This window comes from Tympanuchus pallidicinctus, unplaced genomic scaffold (assembly GCF_026119805.1).
Source record: "Tympanuchus pallidicinctus isolate F22 unplaced genomic scaffold, pur_lepc_1.0 scaffold3, whole genome shotgun sequence".
NCBI lineage: Eukaryota > Metazoa > Chordata > Aves > Galliformes > Phasianidae > Tympanuchus > Tympanuchus pallidicinctus.
Genome location: NW_026294747.1, coordinates 48,847,054 through 48,874,966, shown reverse-complemented (window position 1 = coordinate 48,874,966; position 27,913 = coordinate 48,847,054). Strand labels below are relative to the sequence as shown.

Genomic DNA, 27,913 nt, shown 5'->3' with positions numbered 1-27,913 from the left:
ATTATATATCTAGGTGGTAGCCAGCGGTGAGTGGAGTCCCGAAGGGGTCTGTTTTAGGACCAGTGCTCTTGAACATCTTTATCAATGACCTAGACAGTGGGACTGAGTGCACCCTCAACAAGTTTAAGAATGACACCAAGCTGAGTGCTACACTTGACATGGAAGAAAAAAAGGATGCCATCCAGATGGACAAGTTTGAAAAGTGGGCCCATGAGAACCTAACAAAGTTCAGCAAGGTCAAGTGCCACACTGGCTCACGGCAATCACAGATTTCCCCAAGTCCTTTTCAGTAGGGCAGTTCTTCTCCCAGTCTGTGTATGCCCCATCCTTCGAGGTACTCAAGGCCAGGATGGACAGGGCCCTGGGCAGCCTGAGCTGGTAGGAAGATTCCTTGTCCATAGCAAGGGGAAAGTGCAATTGGATAACAGCAAAGGTCCGACCCAACCACAGGTATTCTATGATTCAGTGCTGAAAAGATAAGCTGCAAGCAGCCAGCCTCCCAGTCTGTGCCTGGGGACCCCTTTGCACACAACACCAAGCAAGGGCCAAGCCAGCAGCATGCATTTCAGGCTTAGTCCACCAATTTGTTTACATTGTGACCATTTAGCAGCAAGTTTACAGGAAAAAGTAGCTCGAATTTTTTGTTGCCAGACATGACAGCTGGATGATTTCTATTAGTGTGATAGATATACCCTACAAAAAGTCATACGATAACCAAGGCACTGCTACAGACCAATTCCTCTGAGACACAAGATATTCTGTATAGCTAGCAATATACCTTAATGAACCATTTCCAAGACACTCGTGTGCACACTAACAAGCAGGCTGCCGAGCCAGTGCTGGTTTTATTCTTCTCTCAGCACACTTTTCGCACAGTGTGATGCTTAGGACAATGGTTGCTCAACTGCTAGATCCAGCAGAAACCTCACTGCTGCTCTGATCTTCTGCCCTCCTCTCTGCTCACCAGTACGCTCACCTAACATACATGCCAAGCTACAGCAGCAAGGTGCACTTGGTCATAGCCTTGGACCCGATCCTGCCTATCCATATCGTGATAGCATCTGGTAAAGCAGGTCATCAGTAGGCCTTGAACCACAGGACGGCCTCTTTGCATTATGTCTCTGTATCAGAGTTGCCAAGGATTTTATTCCCTTCAGGGTACCCTGAGGCACCATCGTAACTGAGTGCAGGATAATCCCACTATCCAACTGACAGTGATTTTCAGAGATGACAGCTGACACTCTTTAAGACCTATTTCACCCTCTCCTTTCCAAGGGCTGACTGAACATAAGCTCTGTTAAGATTCCCAAATAACAGGTACATACCTTACGTGGAATGGCTGAAGGAATCAGTGCCACACACTGCCATTACCAAGGGCTTCCACAGGATGCTGCAGGAACTCAGCACCCTCTGGCTACCTTACACACGGCGATAACAAATGTTGCGGTGTCTCCACAGACCAGCTGTCCTCTCAACTCTTAGTAGGGGATAGTGACAGAATTGTCATTTAATACAGATTTGGAATTTGTTCCCCGTTTTACACCATCACAGGGAAAAATTAGCTTAGCTCAGAGGCATGAGACAGAGGTGTGAGTGATACAGAGGGTGTTATTTAGGGAGGCAGCTAAAGAAGAGTCCAGGAGAAGCGAACACACTCCTGTTAGCATCACTTCTGCTTCTTTAGCAGTAGATGAGGGCTCAGTGCCGGAAATTTGGGGCTCCAGGCACATGCTTGAATCCAGTATGCCAGAACACACTGCCTCAAGAGTTTTCTTATTTTCTCAGATATTCTGTGTTCCCCTTTGGTATTTTCAGAGGACAAGCCTTCGGATTCTCAGAAACCCTCTGGTGAAGCAGTCACAGAAAGAAGTGTGGAAGAGAAACTGCCAAGTCACATCCTCCAAACCCTCTGCTTAAGGTGGAAGAAGGTTTCTCTTCCAACAAGCTCCAGCACTATAGTTGCTCCACCACGCCAGGCTTCCCCTGCAGAAGCAATATTCTAGAAGCACAGGACAAAGCAAAAGCAGGGCGGAAGGTTTTATCATCGTGTGGTCCCAGGAGCAGCTTCTCTTACAGGAGCAAGCACAAGAGGCAGCAATATCAACCAGGAGTTCAGGTAACCTGAAGAAACATGTTCTTATACAGGCAGGGATGGACAGCCTAGGAAGCCTTCCAGGCCCTCATCACTCCACTAAGAGCAGAGGGACAGGATTAAACTTCAAGAGAAGTCAGTGCTATTCATAATGCATAGCACTGGTCCGGCAAAAGAGTTTAACTTCAACACATGTTTATTTGCCTTGTATCCCTCTTTCTTCTAAGCAGGCTGAAAGAGAAGGTGCAAATCTAGCTCCTGCCTTCCCTGCTAAGGAGATCTCTCTCCCCCTTCCCCACTCCTGGCACATGCCCACAGGCAGCTCCATGCAATGGCTAGACAAGCCCAGCACCTGCTTTGCAATAAAGCACACTGTCTCTACCAGGAATTCACAGTGGAATAGTTAATGCACCTTAGTTATCCTGCCATAAGAAATGCTTTTGACTTTTGCAGGATAGATTACAGTGGAAAATTCTCCCTGTTCACAATATGAATTAATCCACTGTGGTCAGATCAGACTTCAGATACATCAGCAAGACAGACCACAAACACTGGCATCTCCTCTCCCTTATCTTAGTTGCCACCAAATTACATGGGGGATTCCAGTCCTGCTTTGTAAAACATTGTCTGGTTTATTCTGAAATGCTTTAGCCTGCTTCTCCACTCCACCCACATGCTGAACAACAGTTAGCTTCAACGGAAAATGGGAAACTAAAAGGTTCAACTTTCTGCCCAAGGTCACTCTGGAAGTCAAGTAATGAGTTTCCTATGGTGAAACACCTGTCACAGTCTATGCCAAGTAGAAATGATTCTCAGATGTCAACATTTTAGGTGACTTTGCTTAATGAAGCCAAGCCCTTTTTTGAGTTTTCTTCTCCCTCCCCCCCTTATCTTCAGATGTCAGCGCTCCTCGCTGTGGGGCAAAGTAACCTAATCCAAGCTTACCTGCCCTTGTTAAAAAGAGCCTTGATATTTCCTCGTTTTAAAAAATAAATTAAAACAAAAAAAATCAAGTGGAGAATGCTTTTCAGAACAAGAAGGGGGAATAAGGAGAGGAAAATATCACTATATCTGCATACCAAGCTGAAACAATCTCAACTAGTTTCTCATTCATCTAAGCCCAACCTACACTGCATAAGCATTAAGAGGGGTGACCCAGCTGGGGGCTAACAGAAAAAGATCCACAAGAACTCAATTAAGAGTCAGCTATGGAGAAGACACGTGTAGAGCAGAGGTGTTCATTGCTCATCTTAGTATCTGGATTAACTGTGTACTAAAGACTTGCCCTAACTACGAATAGTGGCTACTTTCCCCATTGCACATGAGCATCCCGTGATTCCCTATGAGGAGAGAGGTACCAAGAGCCATGAACTCTGAAGAGAATCCATTTTCTCTAATCCCAACACAAGTTTATAATTCTACAGTCCAAAGCCTCAAACAACCGAAAAAGGGAAAGCAAATTATTTTTCTCCCCTCAATGTCCCACCTTCTCCCTTTATTACGTTTCTAAGCACTGGAAGGAAATGATCAACCAGCTTCACAAATCACCTCGTGGTCAACCAAGCCCCCAAGCCCTTCAGACACTGGCATGAAATCCCAATGTCCTACGTGCTTTTTCCCTTATCGTTGCCAATTAGACAACCACACAGAACAGCCATTTCTGGTGAGCTGGCAGCTTCCCCCACCCAGCTCTTTTCAGGGTCTGTCCACAGTCATTATTTCATCCCCTTACTTGCTTCACTAACTCCCTAGCTCAGCTTGGCTACAGCCAAAAATTTACTTTATGCTATTCAGAAGCTCTATTCCTACCACCTCCAAAGTTCACTGGCACTTCTGATTCACTCAGTTGTGGTTACATGAAGACGGCTCACTGCAATGCAAGCTAAATAGCCACTTGAACACCTGCTTTGACAAGATCTTTGTCACCCTAGTTGTTTGACACGGACACATCTGTGAAATAACAGAGCATAACAGTACTGTGATCCAAGTAGGACAGGGATCTTGTGCCTAACAATGCCAGCATAAAGTGCCTACTCTTAAAGAAGAGTGCCCTGGTTATGCCTAGCCAAATCAAGCATCAGCATAACCACCTGTTGCTGAAAGAACACCAAGGAGCAGAGGAGGCTCATGCAATGAATGCACCACACTAGCGTGGCACATGAGTGATGGCTGTGCTGCTCATTTTTCAGAGCAGGAGGTTGAGTCATTGCATGGAGTGAGGCACCGGAACTGGCATGACCTAGGTGATCACTTTAGGCAGGCCCCATTCCAGCCTCACAGAGCTCCAGGAATACAGGTACAGACTATTTCCACCCCTGAAAGAGATACTGTGTTCTGTGCAGCTCAGGCATAAAGCAGCAGCTGTAGCATACAGACAGGCAAAGGAGTCTGGTGAAAGAAGATGTTGGAGGTGGAAAGAGAAAGAATCATAGGGACCCTTTAAGTCAAACAAATGTTTAGGTAAGAAGCTGTAGGACTAAAGTACATAAAGATAGAAGAATAAGACCTGTATTACTCACCTGAAGTGACAAGATTGGAGGAGATCCATTCAAAGGTGAATTCAGACACCTGACCCTGCAGAGCATATGCCTTGCATCTCTGCTTAGCCAAGCAAACGTGCCAAGGGCCAGCCTGCATGGTGCTCCCTGCTCAGCTCTGCCTGCAGCTGGCTGCCATGTGCTTTGCAGAGCCAGCAGCCATTTGGCTCCCTCACGGCCTGCTGCAGCACAAGGAACTACACAAAAGGTCCCTGCACCCCAGTGGAGATACAAAGGAACACTGCCTGGCTTCAGAACAGAGGAATGCACGCTGCCAGGACAGCTGAACTGCTCACGAGCAACCCCCTGCACACCTTTGTCACAGGTCACAGCAAGACAGTCATCATCTCCACGGTGACCACCACACTGCCCAGCTCTGCAGTACCAATTAACAGTGCACTCTGCAGCCAGCACACTTCAGCAAGGTCATCAACTACAGCAGCCTTTGACTAGTGAGATGCTGTCATGAACACAGCTTTCCTTCCACCACTCCCACCTCTCCAGTTCACATCTCCTGTCTCAGAAATACATCTCAAGATCATGTTCTCCAAAGGGCAAGGAGGTTAGATTTACACCTACCTGAGCTGGCAACTACCTATTTAATCTACCGAACAATGAAAGAACGGGAACACAAAATACCTTTCAAAGAGAACATTGAGAGCATGAGATTTTATTTAAAAGAATTTTTCCACTGCCACATTTCCACCCTTCTGTGCCGGTTCTCCTCTTCTTGCCCCCTTCTAAAACACTTGCAAGGTTAGCAGAGCTGGAAGCTGTGTCCCTCTTGCATCTTCTCTGATTCCCCTCTCCGTACAGCCAGCCTCCAAGACTACAGAGCCTTGCCAAAATGCAAGGAGATGGAACACATTCTTGTTGTCAAATCTGCTCGTCCTTTTAACATATGGCATACAGAGCTTTGTTTCATCTCAAACTCAAAGCAACAAAGTTTAGCAGCCAGCTCTCATTATAGTATCTATATAGATTGAAGAATACTGGAAAATACTTTTTAAAAAGGCAACAGAAGGACAAAAGTTTCGTACAACCTGGAAGCAATTCTGCCATTTGTTTAAAGCTTTCTAGTAACAGAACATGGCCTTTGAGTTAACATTTCATTTCTAACCACTTTAAAAATGTGATCGCACTGTGACTGTTCTGCACTCATGGATATTTCAGTTGGGAAAAAAAAAATGTGGATACATATGTTCCCTAGTCAGTGTTCACCGACTCCCTAAAACCAAGGACAAAAATCCCAAAGGAATCAAGAGATGTTTTTAATTACTATTACACTGTTGATGAGAAGCAGACAGCAAGTCTCAGCTGCATAATTTCCCACATGCTGGGTACTGTACAACTCACCAGAATACAGCAAATGCTCAAACCAAGCTTTTGTATTTTGACCATACCAAGGCTGTACGCAGTTATTAACCAAGCAGGAGTGGAAATCACATAATAGGGCGATCCCACTGAAATTTGCTAGAACCACCATTTCTAAAAATACCCCCATCTCCATTCCCATCAGAGGGGCAGAGATCAGTGACATACAGCTCCGTTCAAGAAACTCCACAGCTAAGTCTCAGCCAGATCTTGACCGCAATTTCACTTAGTCAGAAAGGGAACTACAGTTAAAAATATTGCACCCAAGGAGATATGGAAAGATGGATTTATTTTGAAGGTAGAATCCCGTACCAAATCCATTTCTACCAAGAGAACAGCTACTTAGAACATTTTGTTCAAACTGAAAAATTTCCAGCCCTTTGATTACAAAGGCAACCTGCCAAGAGAGAGTATAAAATTAGCACATTAGTGCAGTAGTGTCTTCCTTAGTCTGAAGACAGCATCGGTGTCTCAACTGCATGCCACAGCTCTACACGGGTAAAACTGAGCTAAGACAAACTAGATCCATTCTTTCCTACTCCAGAGGCTCAGCATCACTTGAAGAGCAGTGAAATACAGATATCAAGCCAGTTTAGACTAGATATTAGGAAGAAATTCTTTACTGTGAGCATGGTCAGACACTGGAACAGGCTGCCCCCAGTGATGTTGTGGATTCCCCCTCCCTGGAGGGGCTCAAGGCCAGGCTGGATGGAGCTTTGAGCAACCTGATCTAGAGGGAGGTCTCCCTGTCTACAGCAAGTGTTTGGAACTAGATGTTCTTAAAGGTCCCTTCCAACCCAAACCATTCTATGATTCCATGATTTTTTTTTTTCCTACTGATGAAAAAAAAGCAAGAACTGAGCAGCAAAAGGAGCACTCAGGCAAACCCAGCGCACAAGGAGAAACCCCTCAGCAGCCACCCAACAGCACAGTGAGTGAGCAGTACCCAACCATTCTATCCCTTGATGCTGCATGGCGTATTGCAGCACAGGTGTTTCCCACTATGGCTTCTAAGCACCGAGCCAATTTTTAAAACCCTGGTTGCAACTGCTGCTCACTTCAGAAATGTAAGCTATTTTTAAGACGCAGCATCGAAAACGGTTTAACGCAGCCCTTTGCCTTTTATTCTCACGTTTGACAAACAATTCAGCAGGTATCTATCCACATTAAGAATGGTCTGGGTGCGCACCTGCCCCAAGCTTGGTCCAACCTCCAGCAAATTAAACATGCTGCCTTTTTTTTATATCGGCACTATGTAGTCACTGGAAAGGTTTCTCCTGCCCAGCTCTTCCACAGGAGCTCATTACACCTACTCCCACCCTCTGCCCCAGCAGACACCGAAATCGTTTAGCAAGCAGCGCTGCTGCACCCAGTAGTCCCCTTGTCTCCAGCTGCCACAAAAGGACATGCTGCTGCCGCTCAGGAGGCATTGCTCTGGGCAAAAAGGCAGCTGCCAGCACAAGTGATAACCAGACAGAGCAGCATTCCTCCCAGCTGAGCTGGAGACTTTGGTTTGAAGAGGAGGCTGGAGTCCGGTCCCACAGCCTTTTTGCAAGGACTTAGGAAAGAGGATGTGAAACCGTCCCCTTCCCTGCAAGTTTCAGAGCAATGAGGACTGTTGCCAAGCCTAATTCCCCCAACGCCTTATTGATTTCCTTGAATTCTAAAAATATTTTTATTAAGGGTTTACAAAGTTTTGCATTTATTTTTCCCTTATATTCCAAAACAATCTCAACAAGACTGCTGCAATAAAAGACACTGATTTGCCTAACTTAACTACTTGCACACACGCTTTATGCAGCTCGAGAGTTCACACAGCTCCTCCAGCACACACCTGCTCTCTCAAACAACAACAGCCCATCTCAGGCTACCAAAGCTCTGCTCCAAGACCAGCACACAATGCTGTTTAAGTCACTACCTGCATCACAGCACCAGCTATGCACACTTACAGCACCAGCTCCAGCCGCCTCTGCTTCAGCACCAAACAAAAAAAGTCATCTGTTACCTAAATACACAACCAGATACTCTTGCCAATTTACAGGACGTTGGCAGGATTTGTGCCTGCCCTGGTTGCACTGTAAGGACAGTACATGTACTGCATGCGCAGGACAGCTTCCTGCCTCACTTGAAGGTGCCTGAGAAAATAAAGCAATCCCACTCACTCCCTCTCCAAACCAGATTTCAGAGGAGAGCACCTTCAAAACTAAATCTACAGAACCAGAAACCCACCCAAAATACTAAAGCACAATGTGGCACTTTCCCAGAGAGCAGCCCCGCTGCTCAGAGCCAGCACACACAGAAGGAAACAATTTGCCAAGCAACTCAGATCTCAGGCTGGAAGCCAGAGGACAGCTCTGAAAAACCTTCCCTCTGCCACCAAGCTCCCACCAGCAAGCCTCTCCCCCGAGTCATTCAATATTTGCACAGAGCTCACCAGGAGAAGGGAGGCAATGGGAACACCAGATGAGATCCAGCTGTTCTCCTCCCCCTGCACCACCAAGCTCAGCACATCCAAAGCTGAGCCTTGCAACCAAGCCTATAGCAGAAAAAGAAAGTACTGCAGGGCACTTGCCCACCCTGCCACAACCCTGGGCTCTCAGATGGTGCTCTCCCACCATCCCAAGGCATCCCAAGGCAAGGAAGGCTGAGTTATTTGCTCAAGTGATAAGAGGGAACTTCAGAGAACAACTCTGATATAGACAAGGTGCCTCTTAGGAAGTGACAGAGTACATGGTAAGAGGTCTTGGGAGCACAGAGAGCAGAAATCAGAGTAGGGCTGGGCTGACAACAAGGTGGACAGATAGGATCTGCAAGCTGTACATTAGTTGTAATAAAAGTGGGAGAACCACAAACAGCAACTTGGGGATGAAAAAAGGCAGAGGCATATTAAAGGAAAGAAACCTTCTAAATGAGTTGACTACAAAAATATTTGGGCACAAACCATGCAACCATTTTTCAGCCTCAAAAGCAAGGAATTTCTGGAAGGACAGGCTAGGACAATCGCAGTTTGTTCAAGTGATCAGAGGGAAAATGGGCAGTAGTGAGCCACAGTGTGAAGGGGGAAAACAACTTCAAAGCAGTTGCTGGGGGAGGTTAAATTAGGTAAGAGTGTATTTTCCTAAGAAAACGAGCAGGTGGTAGTTGGGAGCATCTCTATAGATGGCCTTATTCCAACAGGACTGACAGTTACTGCACAGCAAATGTTTATAAAATAAAAAGATCCATTTAAACCAGTGGCCAGAGCAGAACCAATTACTGCTCGAGTACAGGGAGCCAACAGGTGCAGAGACAAAGGCACGCTGCAGTTCAGTCCTCAAGGAGCACGAGGCCCAGTTCTCCTCAGAGGTTGAGTCTGCAGTCCCTTTCACTGCAGTCCCTATAATTTACCATACATCCTTTGTCAGGCATCAACTCCAAAAATAACGCGAGGGAATGCTGCCCTTGTTTATTAAACAGGATGAGCCAAAACACAAGGTGAGCTATCAGAAGTGCCCAAGCTAATAGCTCTAACCCAGCTCACCCAACACATGCTGGCAGCTGGGCTAACACAGTCTGCAACAGCATTTTGAGTTTATAAGGTGTCTATCTTGCCTTAGCCATAATTTTAAGGTTTTACAGCCAGAGTTAAGAAGCAATCTTGTGATATTTTAAGCCTGTGACCTTTGTTTAGAGCATACGCCACTTTCAGCAGTATCTATTTTAATGCAGGCCACAACTTTTAGACTGCATGAGCCACACAACAGTTTTGCATGGGACGACGCATGGCTTTACCTTGCAGCACTTTGTTCTTTAAGGAAACACTGGACAAAAACTGACCTGCTAGAACTCTGCCCCATCCCTTCCCTCTTCTCAACAAGCCACTGTGTCTCTGTTAACAGCTGCTCAGGACAGGTTTCCTGGAGAGCTGGCTGGTGCCAGTGAACCCTTCCATCACAGATTTGATCCTGTCCATTCAAAGATGAAGTCAAAATGTGGGGAGCATCAAGCTGCCTTCCCTCCACAAGAGGTGGAATACCAGAGGTGATTTATTGTTGCTGTTAAGACTACTTAATCCCCACATCGAGCTGGGTCTGCCTAGCAACAAGTTGAAGTCTTAAACTTGTGTCATCCTCCCTGCGTTCCCATGGCTACTGCTGTGCACAGCGCCTGGTGGCTGCAGAGGGTCTCACTGGGGCACCTTTGGCATTCACAGACAGAGAACAGCACCAAAGCAGCACTAATGCTGCACCTGGTACATCCTGACAGGGATGGAGGGCTGTCAGGAAGGGAACAGATACCTGCTGGCACCTCCAGATCATATACAATGAGTGGTACAACAAGCTGGGATTTCAGTTTCTTACACAGCTGTTAGCAACCAAAGCACAGAACAATGCAACTCCAGCAAACGGCTATATGGTATGTGGGAAAGATAGCTTTTAGCACAATTAAAATGGGGAGTGAAAAAAACCTCCTGCCAATACACACCCAAAACTCAAAATGATGCTATTAACAAGAGCAGAGGGACAAGGTTGGACCCCCAACAAAAACGGTGGAGAAGAAACAGAAATGTTCCCCATTTCAATGCAAGCTCTGAGTAAAGAGCTGCTTCTGAAACAATGCTGTTATGTAAACCAGACTTCCCTAGCCCTGGCTTCCCAGTTGAAAAGAAGAGACCATTCCTGACACAGCAGTGGTTCTTCCAAACCTTTGGCCATTCGCAACCCCTCTGCTGGGGCTCTCACTACGAAACAGCTAACAGAGGAGGCTGCACATTAAGCAAGTATCAGTTTTGCTTGTACATGCTAGTTGGGGGTTCTGAACCCAGAAGCCAAAGGTATGATTCCACATTTGTCAAGCAGCGCTTTCACAGGAGGGTTAAGCAGTCTGAAAGGACTCCAATTCCAAGTCACGTACACTGGTAATTATTTTCAATACCCAACTTTCAAATGGAAGTAGTTACATAAGATAAAGCTCAATCCATCTACTTGTCTAAAATTGCACATGACGGGCTACCAAGATACCTACGGACAGCAGGTCTGCAACAGGCAGCTGCATGGTTCAATCCCTCCCATTCAAAAGCTACACCACAAGCCTTAGGCTCTCTTCAGATGATTGAGAGATTTATTCACAAAATCCATTCAGCTGAAGAGTACAGAAATAAGGCAGGTAGCAAGGAAGTTGAATTAACTTTGAGGCCAGAATGACTTTTCCTGCTGTCTCTGATGGATGGGGGAGCATTCTTGTAGAGATACATGGTTACACACATGCACAGAGTACCTGGGGAGCCCTGCTGATGGCCCCCAGGGGGACCTGCACAGCTGAAAGATGGTGCTGAAGGGTGAAGCACAGAGAATTTCCTTCTAAGAGGGGATTTTTGCCATTTTATCACACTGCTGCAGCCTCCTCCCCCCAGAGAGGCAGCGTTTACCAATACTTCCTTTATGAAGTTCAAAGAGCTAGCTGCTGCACAGAGCTGAATTTCTGAAGATACTTGGAAAGGTAAACACACTTGTTTAGTCTAAAACCCTTTAGCGAGAAGTGAAGCCATTTTAGCAAGTTTGACTACAATACTTAAAAGCAGTCACATCAGTCTGTTCCATTTCAAAACAAACTGTAACAGGAGCACAAAAGCAACCCAGTTGTAGAGTATGCTGCCTTCAGCAAGGCATAGCACAGCACGTCCTCTTGCACTTTCGAAAAGCAAGAAGCCAAAACTTTCATGTGGAACTATAAATTAAAGCTTGTGGAGAGAAACCTAATCTAAGATTCCTTATAAAAGCATTGTTAAGATCACCGTCAGTTTACACATCAATTTTATATTTTGAAGAACTGCATTTTGAACTCTTCTTTTGAGCTTAAACACTTCAGAACATGGCATTGCTCATCATGTCACACAGCCAAATCAGAGCCTCGAAAGAGAAGCTTCCCCAGTGCACAGAGTGCACAGAGGTACACACTTCCTGGGAAGTAAGCATGCTTTTTCTGCCACCACAAAGTTTTCTCTCTGTTTCAGTCTCCAGCCTCACCAATGGGATCAGTCAGTGCTTTACTACTGCCTTTGACTTACAGCTGTCACGGTGAGTCTTTGCCATAACCAGAAGTTGTTGTATCTGAGGGAAGTAGAGACACAAAGTACCACGGTTCTGAGAAGCCATTACTCAGATTTACCTGCCCAGTTCACAGTGAAGTTTATTAAAGTTGCAACACAGGTTAAAAAAAGAATACATACAGATGTCTAACAATGCATTGTCATTTATAGCACACTGAATGTATGTGACAGAACTAGAGCCCACTGTAAGCCGCATTATACAGTGCACCTTGATCAGAGGCAAAGACTTCTGAGCTAATTATAATGACTAATCACAGGGAGCTCTAAGCTCTCACTCGGCCAAGTCACAGAACTAACCAGGGCTGAAAACTGAAAACAAGAGTTTTAAGAGCAACTCATTAAGCAGCAGGAACCAGCTATGAAGAACAAAGCGTTCCCTCTACCTAGTATTAATTCCAGTCCTGCCATTAATACATCTGCCAGTGCATGAGGCAGCTATTACCTCCCCATATAAACACTACATGTGCCAGGCAGGGAAGGAAGCCACAGGCTTTGGCTGCACCAGAGACTTGTTTGTTTACTACAACATTCAAGTTTGGGAAGGGACTTCTTGTACTATTTGAGGAACAAGAGAGCTCTGAAACCCTGCCTTGGGATGAGATCTCTGCACCCTTCACAGGACAGGCAGGTGAGTTGAAAGCTAACTGTGGAGCCATGCAGATTAAGACATGGTCCCCATGGGGACAGAAGCTCATAGGTAAGAGGTACAGCACCAAACCTACAGCTGTGCTCCTGCTAGGGTGCCAGATATAGATTGAAAATTCCTCAACTTAAGCTCTGCTCTCTTTACCTTTGTCTCCAGTCTGGATTTAAGGAAATTTAAAAAATAAAATAAAATAAAATAGTGCCAGCATCTACAAGTGACCACCACTTTCCTGATTTGGAAGTGGTCAGGCAGTTCCCCCCCTCACCCTCCCTTCCTGCCTGCCACATAACTGTGTGAGCCTCATGTACTGATGAGGAACAAGACTGGCAGAGGCATTCCCCCAGCCACAGGCAGAGCTACCAGCACAGCAAGGAGAGGCAGAAGCCATCTCCCCTCCCCTGGGGCAGCAGGGACCAGCCTGGCCTTAAGAACCACTTACACCTAGATAGAGTTGAGACAGCTGAAAAATCAAGTTCTGTGCAATGGCATTCAACAGGAGCTCCTTGTCTGCTCTGCAGTACAGGGAGTACAAAGAGGCTGGCCTTGTGGCAGGAGCAGGGCAAGACCAATACAGCCCATGATGGAGAAAGAGGCTAAGCAAACTATAACTAGGGGAGGCATCTCCCAGCAGGAAGTTGCAAAGACAAGCCACAGTAGCTAAATCTTTCATGGGGGGCAGAGGAGAACAAGGTCAACCAGAATTTAAAACACTTAATACTACCTGAAAACTCAAGTTAGGAAGTAGGAAGTTATGTTGTAACAAAGCTTAATGGTTTTAGGTGCCCATTCTTCTCCAAACAGACCCACAATCTAATCACATTCTCTAGAATTCATAAGGCTCCCCCTTTTCAAAAGCCTAACCACCTCATTTCCAAGCATATATCCAACACCAAAGTGGGAAAAAGTTTTTGGAGTCTCCTCAGGTAACAGTGAAAAGATCAAGACACAACAGGCTTGATCAAGAAACTATGTGGCCTCTGTCAGCCCAAACACACTGGTCATTATCATATTTTTGTTTGGTATTTCTGATTAGATCAAACATCCTCGTTAATCTCTCTTCTTTCCCAAACACACTGCTGCACTAAGGGAGTTCCTGACTGTTGTGTTTAAGGCAAAGCCATTTGAGGAAATGAGATAGCCTTCCAGGATACCAGTATTTCCAGTAGAAGGAGCGTGGTTGCGCCTTTTCCACTTGCTTAGATATAGATCCCAACATCTCACTTAAAGAGCACACTATTTTTCTGCTTCTTGTTCTTATGAGTCCACTTATCTAAATACCATTTTCTCTTATAGTTACTGGGTGCTCAGTCTATTTGCAAACTATTAAGACTGTTAGGTACAGGACTAACAGTTTTATTTGCAAACAAAGAAACAGAACAAGCTGGCTGGGAGCTGGGCTTGCCAAGTGCAAGTCATAAGGGGCCTTTTAACAATCCCTTGTTAAATGAGTGGCAGTCCCTGTTGTGTAGCCCAATAGGTGCCTCTGCAGCCATGACTCAGCTGCACCTTTCTGGGTAATCCTGCCAAGTAGCTGAAGACACAACCTAACCCCTGCAACAAAGAAATACAGCTATTCTAAAGGTGTCAACCATCTAGGGGCTGGTCCACAATAACCTCCCACCTCTGATCCTAAACAGGGGGAGGGTGGCCATGCTTACAGCCAGAGTTGGATGAATGCATCCCAACTCCCCCCAGGCACCTCCCTCTACAGCACACAGCACCACCACTTCCCTACCAGCACTCTGATCAGAGGCAGCAGACAGCATTTCTCTCCTTCTCAGCCGACTGCATTAACACTTTCTGACTGCTAGAAAGGTAAGGTTTTGTTTGAAGGTTTTTTGGGTGTTACCCCCTCCCCCCCTTCTTTTTGCAACACTGAAACAACACAGCCTTGGCTGTGAAAGAAAAGAAGAAGATTGGTTGCACAGGAGCATGCAGTACAGCTAGCTGCGTGGGACAGAAAACAAGATCCTCAAGGATTCCACCGACGTACGGCAGCAAGCACCTTCCAGTAGGCACCTAGATCTGGAAGTACTATCGAGTATTTCCTCCCACTGTTTAAACTGTTAGAGTGTGACAAAGAAATAACAGGAAGAGATCAGTATTGGAAACAAGTCACTGAAGACACAGCTCAACTTTGGATCTGTACAGCAGGACACTGCTGAACTGAATCAGCTTTTCCTCATCTATTTCTACTTTGCAAAGATGACTGATAAAAATGATATTCAAAGACACACAATATCATGGCAGTAAAAAACGAAGTTATGAGGAAGAAAGGAATATAAAGTTGTAGTGCTCTAAAGAAGAAAAAAAATGCTGGTCTGCCCTCCAATACACACCACAATGTGGAACAGATCACTTCCTAAAGGGAGAGGCTTAACACTCCTCAAAATTATGCAAGCTTTCATCTTCCTTTTGTATTCCCTGTGCGAGTGAAAGCACTCACTAATGTTTTCTTCCTCCTATTTTCAATACTCCAGCAGCAAGGGCATATAAATTAATAAGCAACAAGTAAAATGGTCAAGTACAGTATTAGTATTTCCCCATATGAAAGATTTTTTATTTAGCTTTAGGATATGCAATGTTTCCTGCCACCAAGTTTTTCCATTAATAGGACATGTGGGTTTCATATATATAGATTAAAAGAACCATAATAGTTTTCTGTCCTCAAAATCCTCAGTGTCTCAGATGGAGAACTCTCAAGAAATGCTGACTTGGTGATAACAGCCTTTGTTCAACATACACAATTTTCAGGTGGAAGTCAAATATTTGACTATGAACTCTAATAAAAGAAGGCACAGGAGAGTTGACAGCAAATTTTCATGTTATGTTTGTGAAACAGAGTCCAGATAGGGAAACTCAGCTGAAGTATAAATTTTACTGATTCTAGCAAGCTCTGGCACAGTATTTTCAACCCAGAAGTTTGCCTGTTCTCCTCCCCGGTTAGTTACATCAGCTCATCAAATACAAATGTTACTTCTGCACAAGCCTCGTTGTTAGTGAACAACTACTCTATAAGAGAGTTTAAGTCCTACACTATAGGAAACAGACGGGTGACTTGTTTCTGAGAGAACTAGAGAAGCAGGGATCGGTGCAGCAAGAACTGTTTCCAAATGGCGGCCTGGGACAGGAAAGAAGGCAGGCAGTGAGGAAGCCATAGGCCCTGCCAGCACCAGAGCAGGCCTTGCCACCTCTAAAGGGGCAGCTGAGGGGCTACGAGCCAGACTGCCAGCTTCATGCATCCACAGCCTTTCCCTGGCCACACAGGGCATTAAAAACTCGCTGGGTTTAAGAATTATGCCAAAAAAGAAACACAATTCTTCATCATTTTCCCCGTCTGCTCCTGAAAGAGACAACCACTGTCCTCCTCCACATCAAGAGGTCCTGAGCAACCATTCTTGTGTGAACCCAGACAAGAACTGTGGAAACACTCCACTTTCAGCCCCTTCAGCTCAGTACTTTTGCACTGAAGCTATTACATTCATGAGGCCCAAACTGGCATCCCACCACTTCTCTGTACTCTAGCCATAGCCTTGCCTACCTCTCTGCACACCCCAGCCTCACACAAAGATTTCAGGAAAGCTTTCCGTATTTACCTGCTCTTTGCCACAGCTACCTTGTGGCTCAGAAATAAACAGAACAAAATGCTTTCTCTGCCCTAATGCGTGGGGACAGAGGAACACCCACGTAAAAATGGTGATGTAAGAGTCAGCACTACAAATATACCTCAATCTAACTAAAGTTATAATTGAATTCATTATTTTATTCATTAAATTCATTGCGTATCTCTCTTTCTATATATATAGAGACACACACAGACTCCCTGTTCTATGCCATGTTTCACCTCACACACAGCTGGAGCAGCAAGAGCCCTGTGCGTTTTATCAGCTAGACAATCTGAAGGTGAAAGCCACCAGGACTCCACACCAAGTAACCCTCAAATTTTAGGATCTTTTGGTCAAGCAGTCCCTAACATTTCTACCAAGAAACAGATACAGTGTCTTCTGATAACATCATTCCACTCATTTAACTTTGAAATTATCAGCAAGATGGGCCAATTTTACAGTTTATTGAAAGGGTCTCAGTGCAGTGTATTCAGATTTGCTTAGGGTTTCTTTAAGGCTTATTTAGGATCTGCTTTCCTAAAAATAGCGAGAAAGAGGCACATCAATAAGCATACCACAGCCATTTAGCTTCGAGGACTGAGAAGTCACAGAATTCAGGGAACAATTCAATGAAAAATTAATCTCAAGTAATTTGACAGGCAACATTGGCTCCAGTACATGAGCAGACAAAAGTTCACCTGAAGCTTACTAACTGAAAAGTATACATTTTAAAAAGAAAAAGGAAAAAAAAAAGGAGGGGGGGGGAGGAGGAAGTAAAGAAAGGATGCAGTGCCCATTCAGGTCACTAGAAAACTGCTTGTGTACTTGAGGTGGATGTACTTAAGGCTTGCTGCCCACTGTGCAGCCAAACCAGCATGCCTGCTGAAGCTGTGCTGAGGTGTATTTACTCAGAAAAAAGGTGGTTTCTCCACATCACACACTCCCCCGCCCTTTCACTACACACAGTGAAGAAAGTAATAACCTACGTATAGGTCACAGCACATCTAAAAGTTAAAATCAGAACAATGTATAACTGAACGCATAATAGAGAGGAAGAAGCATGCTGTACCCCCCCCCCCCCCAGCCCCCACCTATTATGTTAAAGAAATGAATTGCACAAAAGAACATCATTTACAGTGGTGACCGAAAAGCCCAAGTATTGTTGCAATACCTGGCTGATAGCCAGCACGATGTGCGTTACAGTGATGCTGCATTTGACCTACAGAGTGAAAAAACCGTGTCAACTGCCGCTAACTACCAACACCCACACAGCTTCTCCTCCTGGTCCAGCAGCCATGGAGCTCCCATGTGCCCAGAGCTTCCATCGGGTTTTGTGAGAAACACAGGGAAAGGAATGGGGAAGAAGTATACTGTAAATCAATAGAAGTAACACCGAAGTTGAGAAAGAAAAAAAAAAAAAAAAAAAAAAAACATTCACCTCCAGAGAGTGTTAACAGTTAAAATAGACATATATGTGCCACATAATAATAAAAGGGCATCCAACGTATTAGCAGGCAGCACGAGGGCGGCCAGGAGGAACGCTCCTCCCAAACGCACACAATAGTTGCTGTCAGGGTTACTCGATCAGGAGCCACCACAGCTTTCCAAATCCTTCTTTTTGTTTTAAGAGAGAGGGACGGCGGATTGCATTAAGTTTGGGCAAGGCGAGGGACAACTCCGAACGTGAGGTGTCCAGATGGGAGGAGGGCTTTGGTAGCCTCAGCCCAGGTCACAAAGGAACAATGCAACAAAATTCGCTTACATTTCAAACTAAGGAGGTCACCGGGCTGTCTTTATGCGCCCAGATACAGCCGAGATGCATCACCAGTGCCGTGCAGCCAGCACCTGCCTCTCCGTACAGCCACAATTCCTTTGTCTGCTCAAAATTTGCTCTCCTACCACTTTAAATTAGCTTACAAAGCGCTGCAGCAGAATAGCTGGAATGTGAAATATTTCTGGGGGGGAAGTCGGAGGGCTTCATGGAGAGAGAGGAAAAAAATAAAATAATGACAATAAAAAAAAATACGGACCGAGATAGGTACAAAGGCATTCATAAGTTGGTTGAACACACGAGTCGGGGAAGGGAGAAGAAAAAAAAAAAAAAAAGGGGGGGTTGGGGGGGGGGGGGATCGGTTAGCCAACTGCCATCTCCCGGCCGGCAGCCACCCGCTCCCGGTGCCGCCCGCAAAGCGCCCTCCGGAAAGCATCGGGCTCCGTCCTCGCACCACGGCTCCGGGCAGCGGGTCGGCGCCCCGAGAAAGGCCGAGGGTCAGCCCACGCGGGGTGTGATCGCGAGGGAGGGTGGGGAGGGGGGGAACCGCGCGGGGACACCGGGGGCTGCCACCCGCCCGCCCTCGCCCAAGTTCCGCCCCCAACGACTCACCGGGGTCGAACTCGGGGACCACCGCCTGGTACTGCGGGCCGACCCTCATGCCGCCGCCGGCTGCGGAGCAGAGAGAGCGTTACCGCGTGCGCCGCGCCCGCCGCCCGCCGCCCGCCAGCCCCGCTGCGCTCACCGTGCTCTTCATCGCTGGAGGAGCCCGAGCTGCCCTCCTCCCAGGAGTTGCTGCTGCTGTTCCCGTTGGGGGCAGCAGCCAAACTTTTGTTATTCCCGTTATTGTTATGATTCGCGCCGGCGGAGGTATTGTTATTCCTGCCCCGCCGCTTCCCCGACACCTCCGGGCCCTTCTCGATCATGGCTGGCATTTGGGGTGGGGGGAAGGAGAACAACGCGGGGGGAGGAGAGGGAAGGGGGGGGGGGGGGGGGGGAAAGGAGTTTAAAAACTGAGGGAGGCGGCGAGCCGGGCCGGGGGGAGGCGCCGCGTGCGGGCGGGCGGGGCGGGCGGCAGCAGGCGGGCGGGAGCCGAGGCGGCGGCGCTACATCCCCCGCCGCGATCGCCCCGAACTTTGAGGCTCATCCCAGCCCTGCGCTGGGACTCCGTTCAACCTGCGTTGCTAGCCCGTCTCTAGGCCCCGCCCACCCTTGCTCCCATTGGCTCAACCTACATTTTGGGAGGCCATCCCGTTCTCTCATTGGCTGTCGCCCGCCGTCCATCGCCAAGGCCCGGCGCTTCCGTTTGTGAGGTTAGGTGGAGGCGTAGCGCCGGGCCGGGCTCCGTGCGGGATCTCTCCGCCCGCGAGTGCCTCTGGGCTGAGGGCTCCTCACAGAGCGCGGCGGGGGCGCGGGCGGCCTGGTCGCCGCACGGCGTGGCCCGCAGGGAACGCCAGAGGCCGCGGGGTCGCCGCCGGCTCGGCCCGGGAGAAGGGCGCAAAGGGACTACTTTCCCCCTCCCCCCTCTCCCCCCGCGGCGGAAGGTTACGCGTGGTTTGAATGGGTTCTATACAAAGCCCCCGGTGCCAGGGCTGGGGGATAGGGGCCGCTGAGGGTACGGGTTGGCCTGCGGGGCTCCGCGGGATGGCTGCTGCTCCGGGGGGCAGTGAAGCACCTCAGCGGTGTGCTGAGGGAGCCTCGAGGAAACCTGGAGCGGCTGAGGGCAGGAAGCAACTTTTGGGGAGAGCCGCCAGGGCGGGGCACCGGGGTCACCTGACGGAGCGGGGCGGTACCGCGGGCGCCCCCTGGCGGCAGGGCGGGTAGCGGCGCAGCGAGCGATGAGACGGGTCCGGCCGAGGCTCGTAGCAACGGCCGGCAGCCCGGCCTCTCTTCCCGTCAGGAACCTTAAAGCTCGTCTCGGGGCCCGCACCCCATTCCCCCCACGTTCCCGTTGTGCTAACGAGGCCCCGCTGCGCCTGGCAGAGCCCAGCAGCCCGTGGCTTGGGAGCCCGGTGGGACACGGGGGATCGGGGCTGCCGCGAAGTGCCGTCCCGGAGCCGCACGTGAGGCTGTGGTGCTGTTGGACCGCTCACGTGATGCTCCCAAAAATTGGGAGGGAGCCCACGCGAGGCAGCGGAACGAGCAGCCTCAGTGCCCGCTTTGTCCTCTCCTCCTTCCCTGAGCCGCCCATTGAGGCGCCCCGTGCGCTCTGAGCAGCGTTGCCGGGGACCCGGGGCCGTCCCGGCGTTGGGCGCAGCGCACCAACTGCGGGCAGCGCTGGGCCGAGGTGAAACAATACATAATCGTGTAAAGCAGCTTGCGGGGCGTGCCTTTTATTTGGATTTTAACTTCTGTGGCAAGTTGTTGGGTTTTTTTTTTTCAAATTATTATTTTTATTGGCCCACGCAATTAAACCTGCAGTCTGACTGCAGCGGTTATCTCCTATCAGACAAACTGCCCCGGCCGCTCCCCTCCTCCCTCTGCCATTTTAATCCAAGAGAATTTACACAGGGGGAGGGGGAAGCGGCCACGGCCGCTGCGGCTCCGCACGGAGCTCTTCCTGCGCAGATCCCAACGCGATGTCGGCGTCTTGGCAGTTCCTCCTGGGGGGCCGCGCTCACCTCCGCCTGTCGCGTTCTCCGTTAAAATCAGGAAAATAAATACGTGTGTAATCATTTCTGAAACGCGTGTTAGTTTATTTCGGAGCGGTGACCTCGATATTTACTTTCTCTTCTGCGCTCACTGTGCACCGTGTGTGCACACTGACAAATGGGTAATCGGTTCCTTCTGTGCACGATACATGGACACATAAATATTAAATCGACATGGTATTCATCTACTGCACACACACACAAGTTTATTTACACTCCACGAGTATAACTTTTTCTAGCTCACAAACCCAAACTTTTATGACAGCGACTCTTGGTGTCACTACCTTAACAAATATCAGTTCTAAATCAGGGGATAGTGATGTCCTTAAACCCCAGCACTGGCAGCTGCAAGCATTTCCTGGTGCAAAGTGTATTGCTTCTTCAGTGTGGAATATGTTTTTATGGTACACAGAAGTGTAAGCATGGTAGAATATTTGTTCTCAGTCACTGTGCCCTGATATTTCTGCTCCAAAAACCGCATGGTCAGGAGGGGAACACTTGATTTTTCATTTAAAATTGAGCCTCAGTGACAAGGATTCAGTCTGCCCTACAGGTCCCACCCGGAGCCAGGCTGACATGTATCTTAGCCTTCAGTTCAGGCCTGAAGCTGGAGAACAGCTGTACTCTCACTGAGACACTTGCATGCAGCTTTGCAAATCAAGGCCTAATTTTGGGCTTCCTTCACTTCCTCCTCCTTTGCTCATAGCTGTCACCCACTGAAGCTTCAGAATGAAAGTCTGCATCAGTTGCACAAAACACAACATGACTGCAATGTTTGAGTTGATGAAAGCAGTGCATGGCACAGACCTCTCATGCATTGTCTCTCTGAAGGCTTGTGCCACACACAGTTCTCGTAGGAGCAGGCTGCATGGTGATAAGAGCCACCACAGCAAAGCCATCACTGGGACAGGAGCACCCTGCTGCTCCCCAGCCTCACTGCTCCCCAGGCAATGGGTTGGGAGATGCCCTGGCACAGGCAGACCCTGCCCCATCTCACTTGGGTGCAGGGATGTGTGTGTGTGTGTGTGTGTGTGTGTCACAGGGCAGGAAGTCCGAGGTCTGTCACATTACAGCCACTTTGCATGTGTCACAGCCATCGTGCAGGCTAACAGCACTGCCTGCAGTCTGATGGGGTTTCTCTCAAGCCTCTCTGCAGAAGCTGTGAACTTTGATGCTGATGAAGCTTTTTGTTTCTAACCATTGAGAAAGCTTTCACGTTTGTTTGTGCTTCCCTGTGAACAACGCTGGGTTTCTTTCTCATCCCAAACCCTCGATGCTCTGCATGAGTGTCCTGACACAGCGTGGCAGATTCAGCGTTTCTCTGGAAGCAAACTGAAAAATTCTTTTCTGGCCATAAAGAAAACTCTGCACCAAGTGTAGGCGACTGTGTACACAGAGCCTGTACACAACACACAGAGTTGTATTTTATTTTTCAGCCCCAACAGTGAACACACTTTATGCAGTTTCTGAATGCTTCAAATGCTAGAAAAGCAAGGTTTGAAGCAACAAACCCAGCCCCCCAGCTCACCTCACTTGCTCTGGAGATACCTGATGTTAAATCTTCATTCTTTTGGAGCCAATGAGGAGGAAACCCCATGAGCAATGAGAAACTGTGGTAGGTGCAGGGTCTTGCTTCCCTGCATGGATCCTGCCCTTTGGCCATGTCCCTACAAGGGCCTGCCTGTACCATGAGGCTTGCCGGGCTCCCTAAGGCATGTGGGATGGCTGCGGGGAGTTCCACATCAGCACTGAGTCACCTGAATCCCCTGAGCTTGACTGGGGCTCTGGACATAACTGTTACTGAGTGATTAATCTGCCCAGATATCAAATCAAATGGGGGGGAAAGTGCAGTGTTGTTGCTGTATGTTTGCTGCAGCCAAACAGGTTGGACCAGGCAGGACTGTCTTTTTAAATAATTTACTGAAATTCGGTTATCTTTGTCAAGGGAAAAGCTGCTTGCTTTGCCAACTTTTAAATGAAAAAAAAATGTTATGGCCGTTAACCCTCTGGGTCCTACAAGTAGAACACAGCTGGAGTAAAACACAGCAGGAATGCCTGGCAGTGAACAGATTCCACACCCCGGACAAAAAGCAAAGTGTTTTCTGCTTATTTCTTGCTTTCCACCCTGACCAGATTAGCTCTGTCTGCACCACGACAGCATTGCTCTTGGCACAGCCACCTCACTGACAGCTCTCGCAGCAAAGGGTTACAGAAAGTAAAACTGCTCCCCTTCGTTGGAGTGGTGAAAAGCAGCTCTCACCTCCTCTGAATTGTGTTTTCCTTGAGAAAAGGCACACTGAAAATGCTTACCCCAGTGAGAACGTACGTGTGTGTTTACACGGCTGTATACAGATATGTATATGTACATATATGTATGTTTATACAGATGTATTTGGTTGCTAGCAGCAGAAGGCACAATTAATCACCCTCTGGACTGATTGTTTTTAATACTGGAAGGCTGTTAATCAGGAAAACATGACCCTTAGAACGAGATGTTCATGGAGCCAACAATGTGCGTGTGTTTTTTTTCTGGTGCTGAACTGCTGCTAAAGCAGAGCAGAAATCAGGTTTACAGTCTTTTACGTTAGAACTTGCTCCAAGTTTGACAACTACTTCAGCTAGAATTTGGAAGGAATGTACAGGAGCTGATGTCCAGTTCTCTTTGGTTTCAATGGGACTTTGGTGTTCAAAAGTCTGGAGGCATTTAGATCCCTGAAGATATGAACAGTTACTATGTGGAAATTATATAAAAAAAAATAACACTTCTGCTGAAAAATCCCAAGGGCCATCTAATTTCATTTTAATGTAACTAAAAGACCTTAAAAATATGTCCTTAAATCTCCTGCGCTCCCCTGAAAATTCTTCCTTTCAGCCTAATTTTGGAGAGGGAGCAATAAAGGCAAATTTTAATCCAAATTTTTATTTCCCTGAGAGAAAGGCTCATATCCTGCAGCAAGGCGGAAGCTGGCAGAAACAAAAAACAAACACAAGGAGGGTGGTGGTGGGGTGAGAGGATGCAGGAGGAGGGCCATGTGGCAGCCTGCAGAGACCAGGGGTCTGCAGCAGTGGAACAGTGTGTGGGGCTGGGACGGCTCCTGGCTGACCCGAGAGGAAAAGCACAGTGGGCTGGCACTGGGGAGGAGAAATCCTGCATGGGCAGTGGCTGGCAATGCCAGGAGGACGGAGCAGACGTATCTTGAGGAGGGCAGAGCTGTGAAGAGCTTCCCATCCAATCCCAACCCAGTAAGGTGTAAACAAAACCCCCATTATTTCATTTTGGTCACGAGCTTTCTCATAGCTCACAAAACCAAGGGGAACAGGAGTCACACATCTGTGCACTGAGAGCTTCCTCAAGCAGGGATCAGGTTCCCAGGGCATATGGCCTTCCCTAGCACCCTGTGTTGGTCTCCTTCCTCTTGGGAACATCTCTCTGCTAATTAAACATGAGGTTGCTGCAGAGCCCTGTTTGTCCTTGATGCCCAAAAGCAAGCTGATTTCCTTAAGGCTTTGGAAATGCACCTCCTGTCTGCTCCCCACCCCACACCTCTGAGCTGCCAAAAGAAGAGAAAGTAGAAAGCGGTGACAGGGTGACATGGGAGCATTAACCCCCCATAGCTGGTGCCTCCTTAGAGAAACTGAGCCTGTATTACAAGGAAGGGCAGGCAGACATCCTTTTCCTTCCTGAGGGGGAGGCACTTAGCAAAATCAGTGCAGAAAAGCCTTGGATAGCCGATGGCTTTGCTCCACTCCGTTCTGTGTCTAGGTAGAGAAGATCTATATCAGAACAGGAGCATAAGTTGCAAAGAGAATCATCATTCCTTAGAAAAATGAGGGGATGAAGATTTTTGTTTGGGAGCTGCTTCATCATAGCAGTGACTGCAGTGAGCGCAGAGCTGGTCCGGAAGACACCACTCACTTTCTATAAACTTCTTCAATTTCTCTCCGCCGTCATCTCAGCAGTGAGGCAGCTGGTGTGGTTAGATGTCAGGAGATGGTGTTGTGGGGGACAGCTGCCATGGTATTTAGGGTGACTGGAGTTTAGAATGAGAAGTCCGCACAATCCCCTCAGGGAGCTCTGTGTCACAGGACCCACTGGGAGAAAGATTGGATGCCGTACAGTCAGGGGGTTAACAGTAAATGCTAAGGCAGGTTTTTTTGGTTTTTGTTTGTTTGTTTGTTGTTGTTGTTTAAAAAAAAAAAGGTTCACAATACAATTCCTTGCACTTCAGCATTTAAATCAACATTTTTTGGAGTGGTGGAAGCAGCTTTCCTCAGGAGCAGTCTGGCATTCCCATGGGAAGGGAAATAGAAACTCACCTGCAATTGCTCTCCTAGCATGTAGTCATAGCTTCAAGCTAACCTCTCTAAGAGAGAGTAGAAACTCAGAGCTCCAACCTTTGATGTAATACGTTCTCCTCCATTTATTCCACATGTAATCTGGATATTTCAAATGCTGCTGATGGCTGGGGGGAGGAGCAAGAAGTCAAAGCTCATTCTTCACTGCTATTTATATAAAGAAACACTTCAACACATGAAAACCTGGAAAAGAAAAGAGAAAATCAATGCAACCTCAATTTGGCAGCAAGTGAGGGATTAATCAGCAACTAAAACAATTTGAGAAAATGCCACGACTTCAGTTGCATGGGCGTAAACCTTCAGTATACAGATCCAAACCTGCTCAGAGGCACCGGGTGGCTCTGGGTTAATCCCGAGCTGAGTTCCAGGCACAGGGAGCTGCCCCCCCTGTCTGTGCCTGCAGCACAGGAGCGATGTTAGAAATGACTGTTTCCATACTGGCTGTCATGACTTAGAAGGAACAGCCGCGGCCTGTTGCTTAAATGTGAACAATATTCTCTCTTTCTGAATGTGGATTTTTCATACAAGGGGAACTAATGGCTCTCCCAGAGCAGTTCTGGTCTATCTTGTCAATTTGGTTTCTAGTCATGCGTGCTAAGTGAATTTTTATAGCTGAGCTAGGAGTCCTTAAAAACAGGCCTTACACTGGAAATGCAGATGTGCCTTGCTGTGGGTTGTGATAGGAGAGCATCCCCACCCCTGGGGAGCCAGAGCCTGGAAATCAGAATTCCCTTTTTCGGTGCAGAGAACGTGACTCCCTGGCGCTCTTTCATCTGCACTGAAAGGCAGGAAGGAGAGACAGAATTATCCCCTCATTACAATAATGCTCCTCACACTTTCCCCAGCTACTCTCTGCAGGCGTTAGCAGAGGGCCCTGGCTGCCAGAAATGCCAAATACCTACAGCTCCAGTTAAAAGCAGGCAGAAAGCAGAGAGCTCAGACGCTCTGCAAATCAGACCCGCAGAGAATTAACCAAAGGCTTTTGTAATAAAAATAATTAATTTAATTAAATAAAAAAAAACAGACTCAACTTTATTCTTTACTGAGTGACTTTATTCTTTAAAGTGAGAGCTTTGTTTTTGAAATAAAACTATATTTTACTGTCTGATTCCTCTTATGGCCTCCCACTGTAAGCTGAACAGCACACAGACACACATCAATACATTTACCTGTTTACTTCGCTTCTGGAAAAGACAACAAACAGTCTCAGTCATCTTCACATCCAGCAAAAAAAAAAGAAGCTGACTTTTTCCACCCATTCAGTGCCAATTAAGATGTGAAATGCAGATGATCTGCTATTCAGTAAATGTCCCAATCACTCGTGCTGTGCAGAGTGGATACACGCCCACACTCAGTGGCAACCTGAGCCTATTCTGACACTGGTAAAAGCGAGAGAGTAGAGGCTATAAAACCTTATTACTTATTTATTTAAACAGCGTAGCCTTCCTTCATCTCATGTCTCCTTACGGAAAACCCATGTGACATGTAACTTCACAGGACGACACCATCCGCAGGCACACCGCCTCCACGGGCATTGCTGCCTTTGTACTGATGTGCAGCAGCTGGGGATCTACCGGAGCATTCCCGGCAAGCGCCCACCTCTCCAGGCACAGCTCCATGGCTCCCAGCAGCTGCCCCACGCCCTGCAGCCTCCCCGTGCCGCAGCAGCATCTCCTCCCTCCTGCAGGTCCATGCCGAGCGCCCACTGCCCGGTGCTCGCGCAGCACAGAGCCGGACCTGCACCAGACCCTTCGGATACTTACAAAGGAAAATCTTAACAGCATCTGTGAATAGAGTTTAAGAGAAAGGAACAAAATAATACCACTTATGTTAACAGATTGAAATGGTAGCTATGGTGACCACAGACAAAGAACAAACCGTTTTGACTGAATTCAGTCAATTCCTTCTGACAACAAACTGCAAGAAAAAGCAAACTTTTTAAAATCCATAATGAAGCCATTACAGCAAATCCATTTGTCTCTGTTTGTCTTTTTTTGCATTTTACCTTTTACTGTCAGCTATTGCACAAAACCTGTTAGTCATGAATATAGTCAAATGCATTCAGTCTACCAAAAATAGGGATTTTCTTACTGTAAAAAAAAAAAAAAAAAAAAAAATTGTCTGCATTTTCAAAACAAAAGGCAAGGAATAGTTACTGTAAAATGACAGACATTCATAATTCACAGCATGGGTTTTGCAGAATCAAGGCTTGTTTGTAACAGCTGGATTGCTTTCCCTGTCCTGATGTGCAACCAGTGCCTGGAGCCACTCCCTGCCCTAGGGGTGTACTCTTGTGCCAGATTTCTCCTCAGCATGGTGGCTGCCCTTCTGGCCAAGCCTGGGGGAGTGCAGCTGAGCTGGGAGAACGTGGGGAACAGCAAGGCAGGAGCTGGAGGCTGATCCAGTGGCAGCACAGCACAGTTCTGGGAGTGATGTGGAGCTGCCCACGTGCTTGTCAGCTTCCACCCTGAGAAGCTACAAGGGGCCAGCAAAGGATGAGGAGGAAAAAGAGGAAGAAGAGGAAGAGGCTCTGGTGTGAACATCAGGATGGAGGCTCCAGATCTTGGGGAGACATCATCACTGCCGATCCATCCTGAGACCACTTGGGTATTCCCAAAGCTTGCTGCCAGCAGTTCAGAGCTGCTGTCAGCGCTGTGCTTAATCTTTAACTCACTGTGCACAGTGCCTTCCGCAATACCTTACAGGCTGCAACATCCACCCAGTATAGATTTGTAACATAGCCATGCTTTTGATGCTCAGGAGCAATAACTAGATGTTTCTGCAGCGTGCTGA

At 47.5% G+C, this 27,913-nt stretch overlaps 1 protein-coding gene across 1 annotated transcript in view; it reads right to left on the bottom strand.

Annotated features, from left to right (window-relative positions):
* The window catches only part of RCOR1 (REST corepressor 1), an 82,474-nt gene extending 63,383 nt beyond the window's left edge, over positions 1 to 19,091 (bottom strand). The window contains exons 1-2 of the mRNA XM_052693428.1: positions 18,859 to 19,091; positions 18,726 to 18,785 (exon numbers count right to left, since the gene is read on the bottom strand). Of these exons, the coding sequence (XP_052549388.1) occupies positions 18,726 to 18,785; positions 18,859 to 19,048 (250 nt within the window). The 5' untranslated portion in view covers positions 19,049 to 19,091. The remainder of the gene's footprint in view (positions 1 to 18,725; positions 18,786 to 18,858) is intronic.
* Positions 19,092 to 27,913: the final 8,822 nt, after the last annotated feature.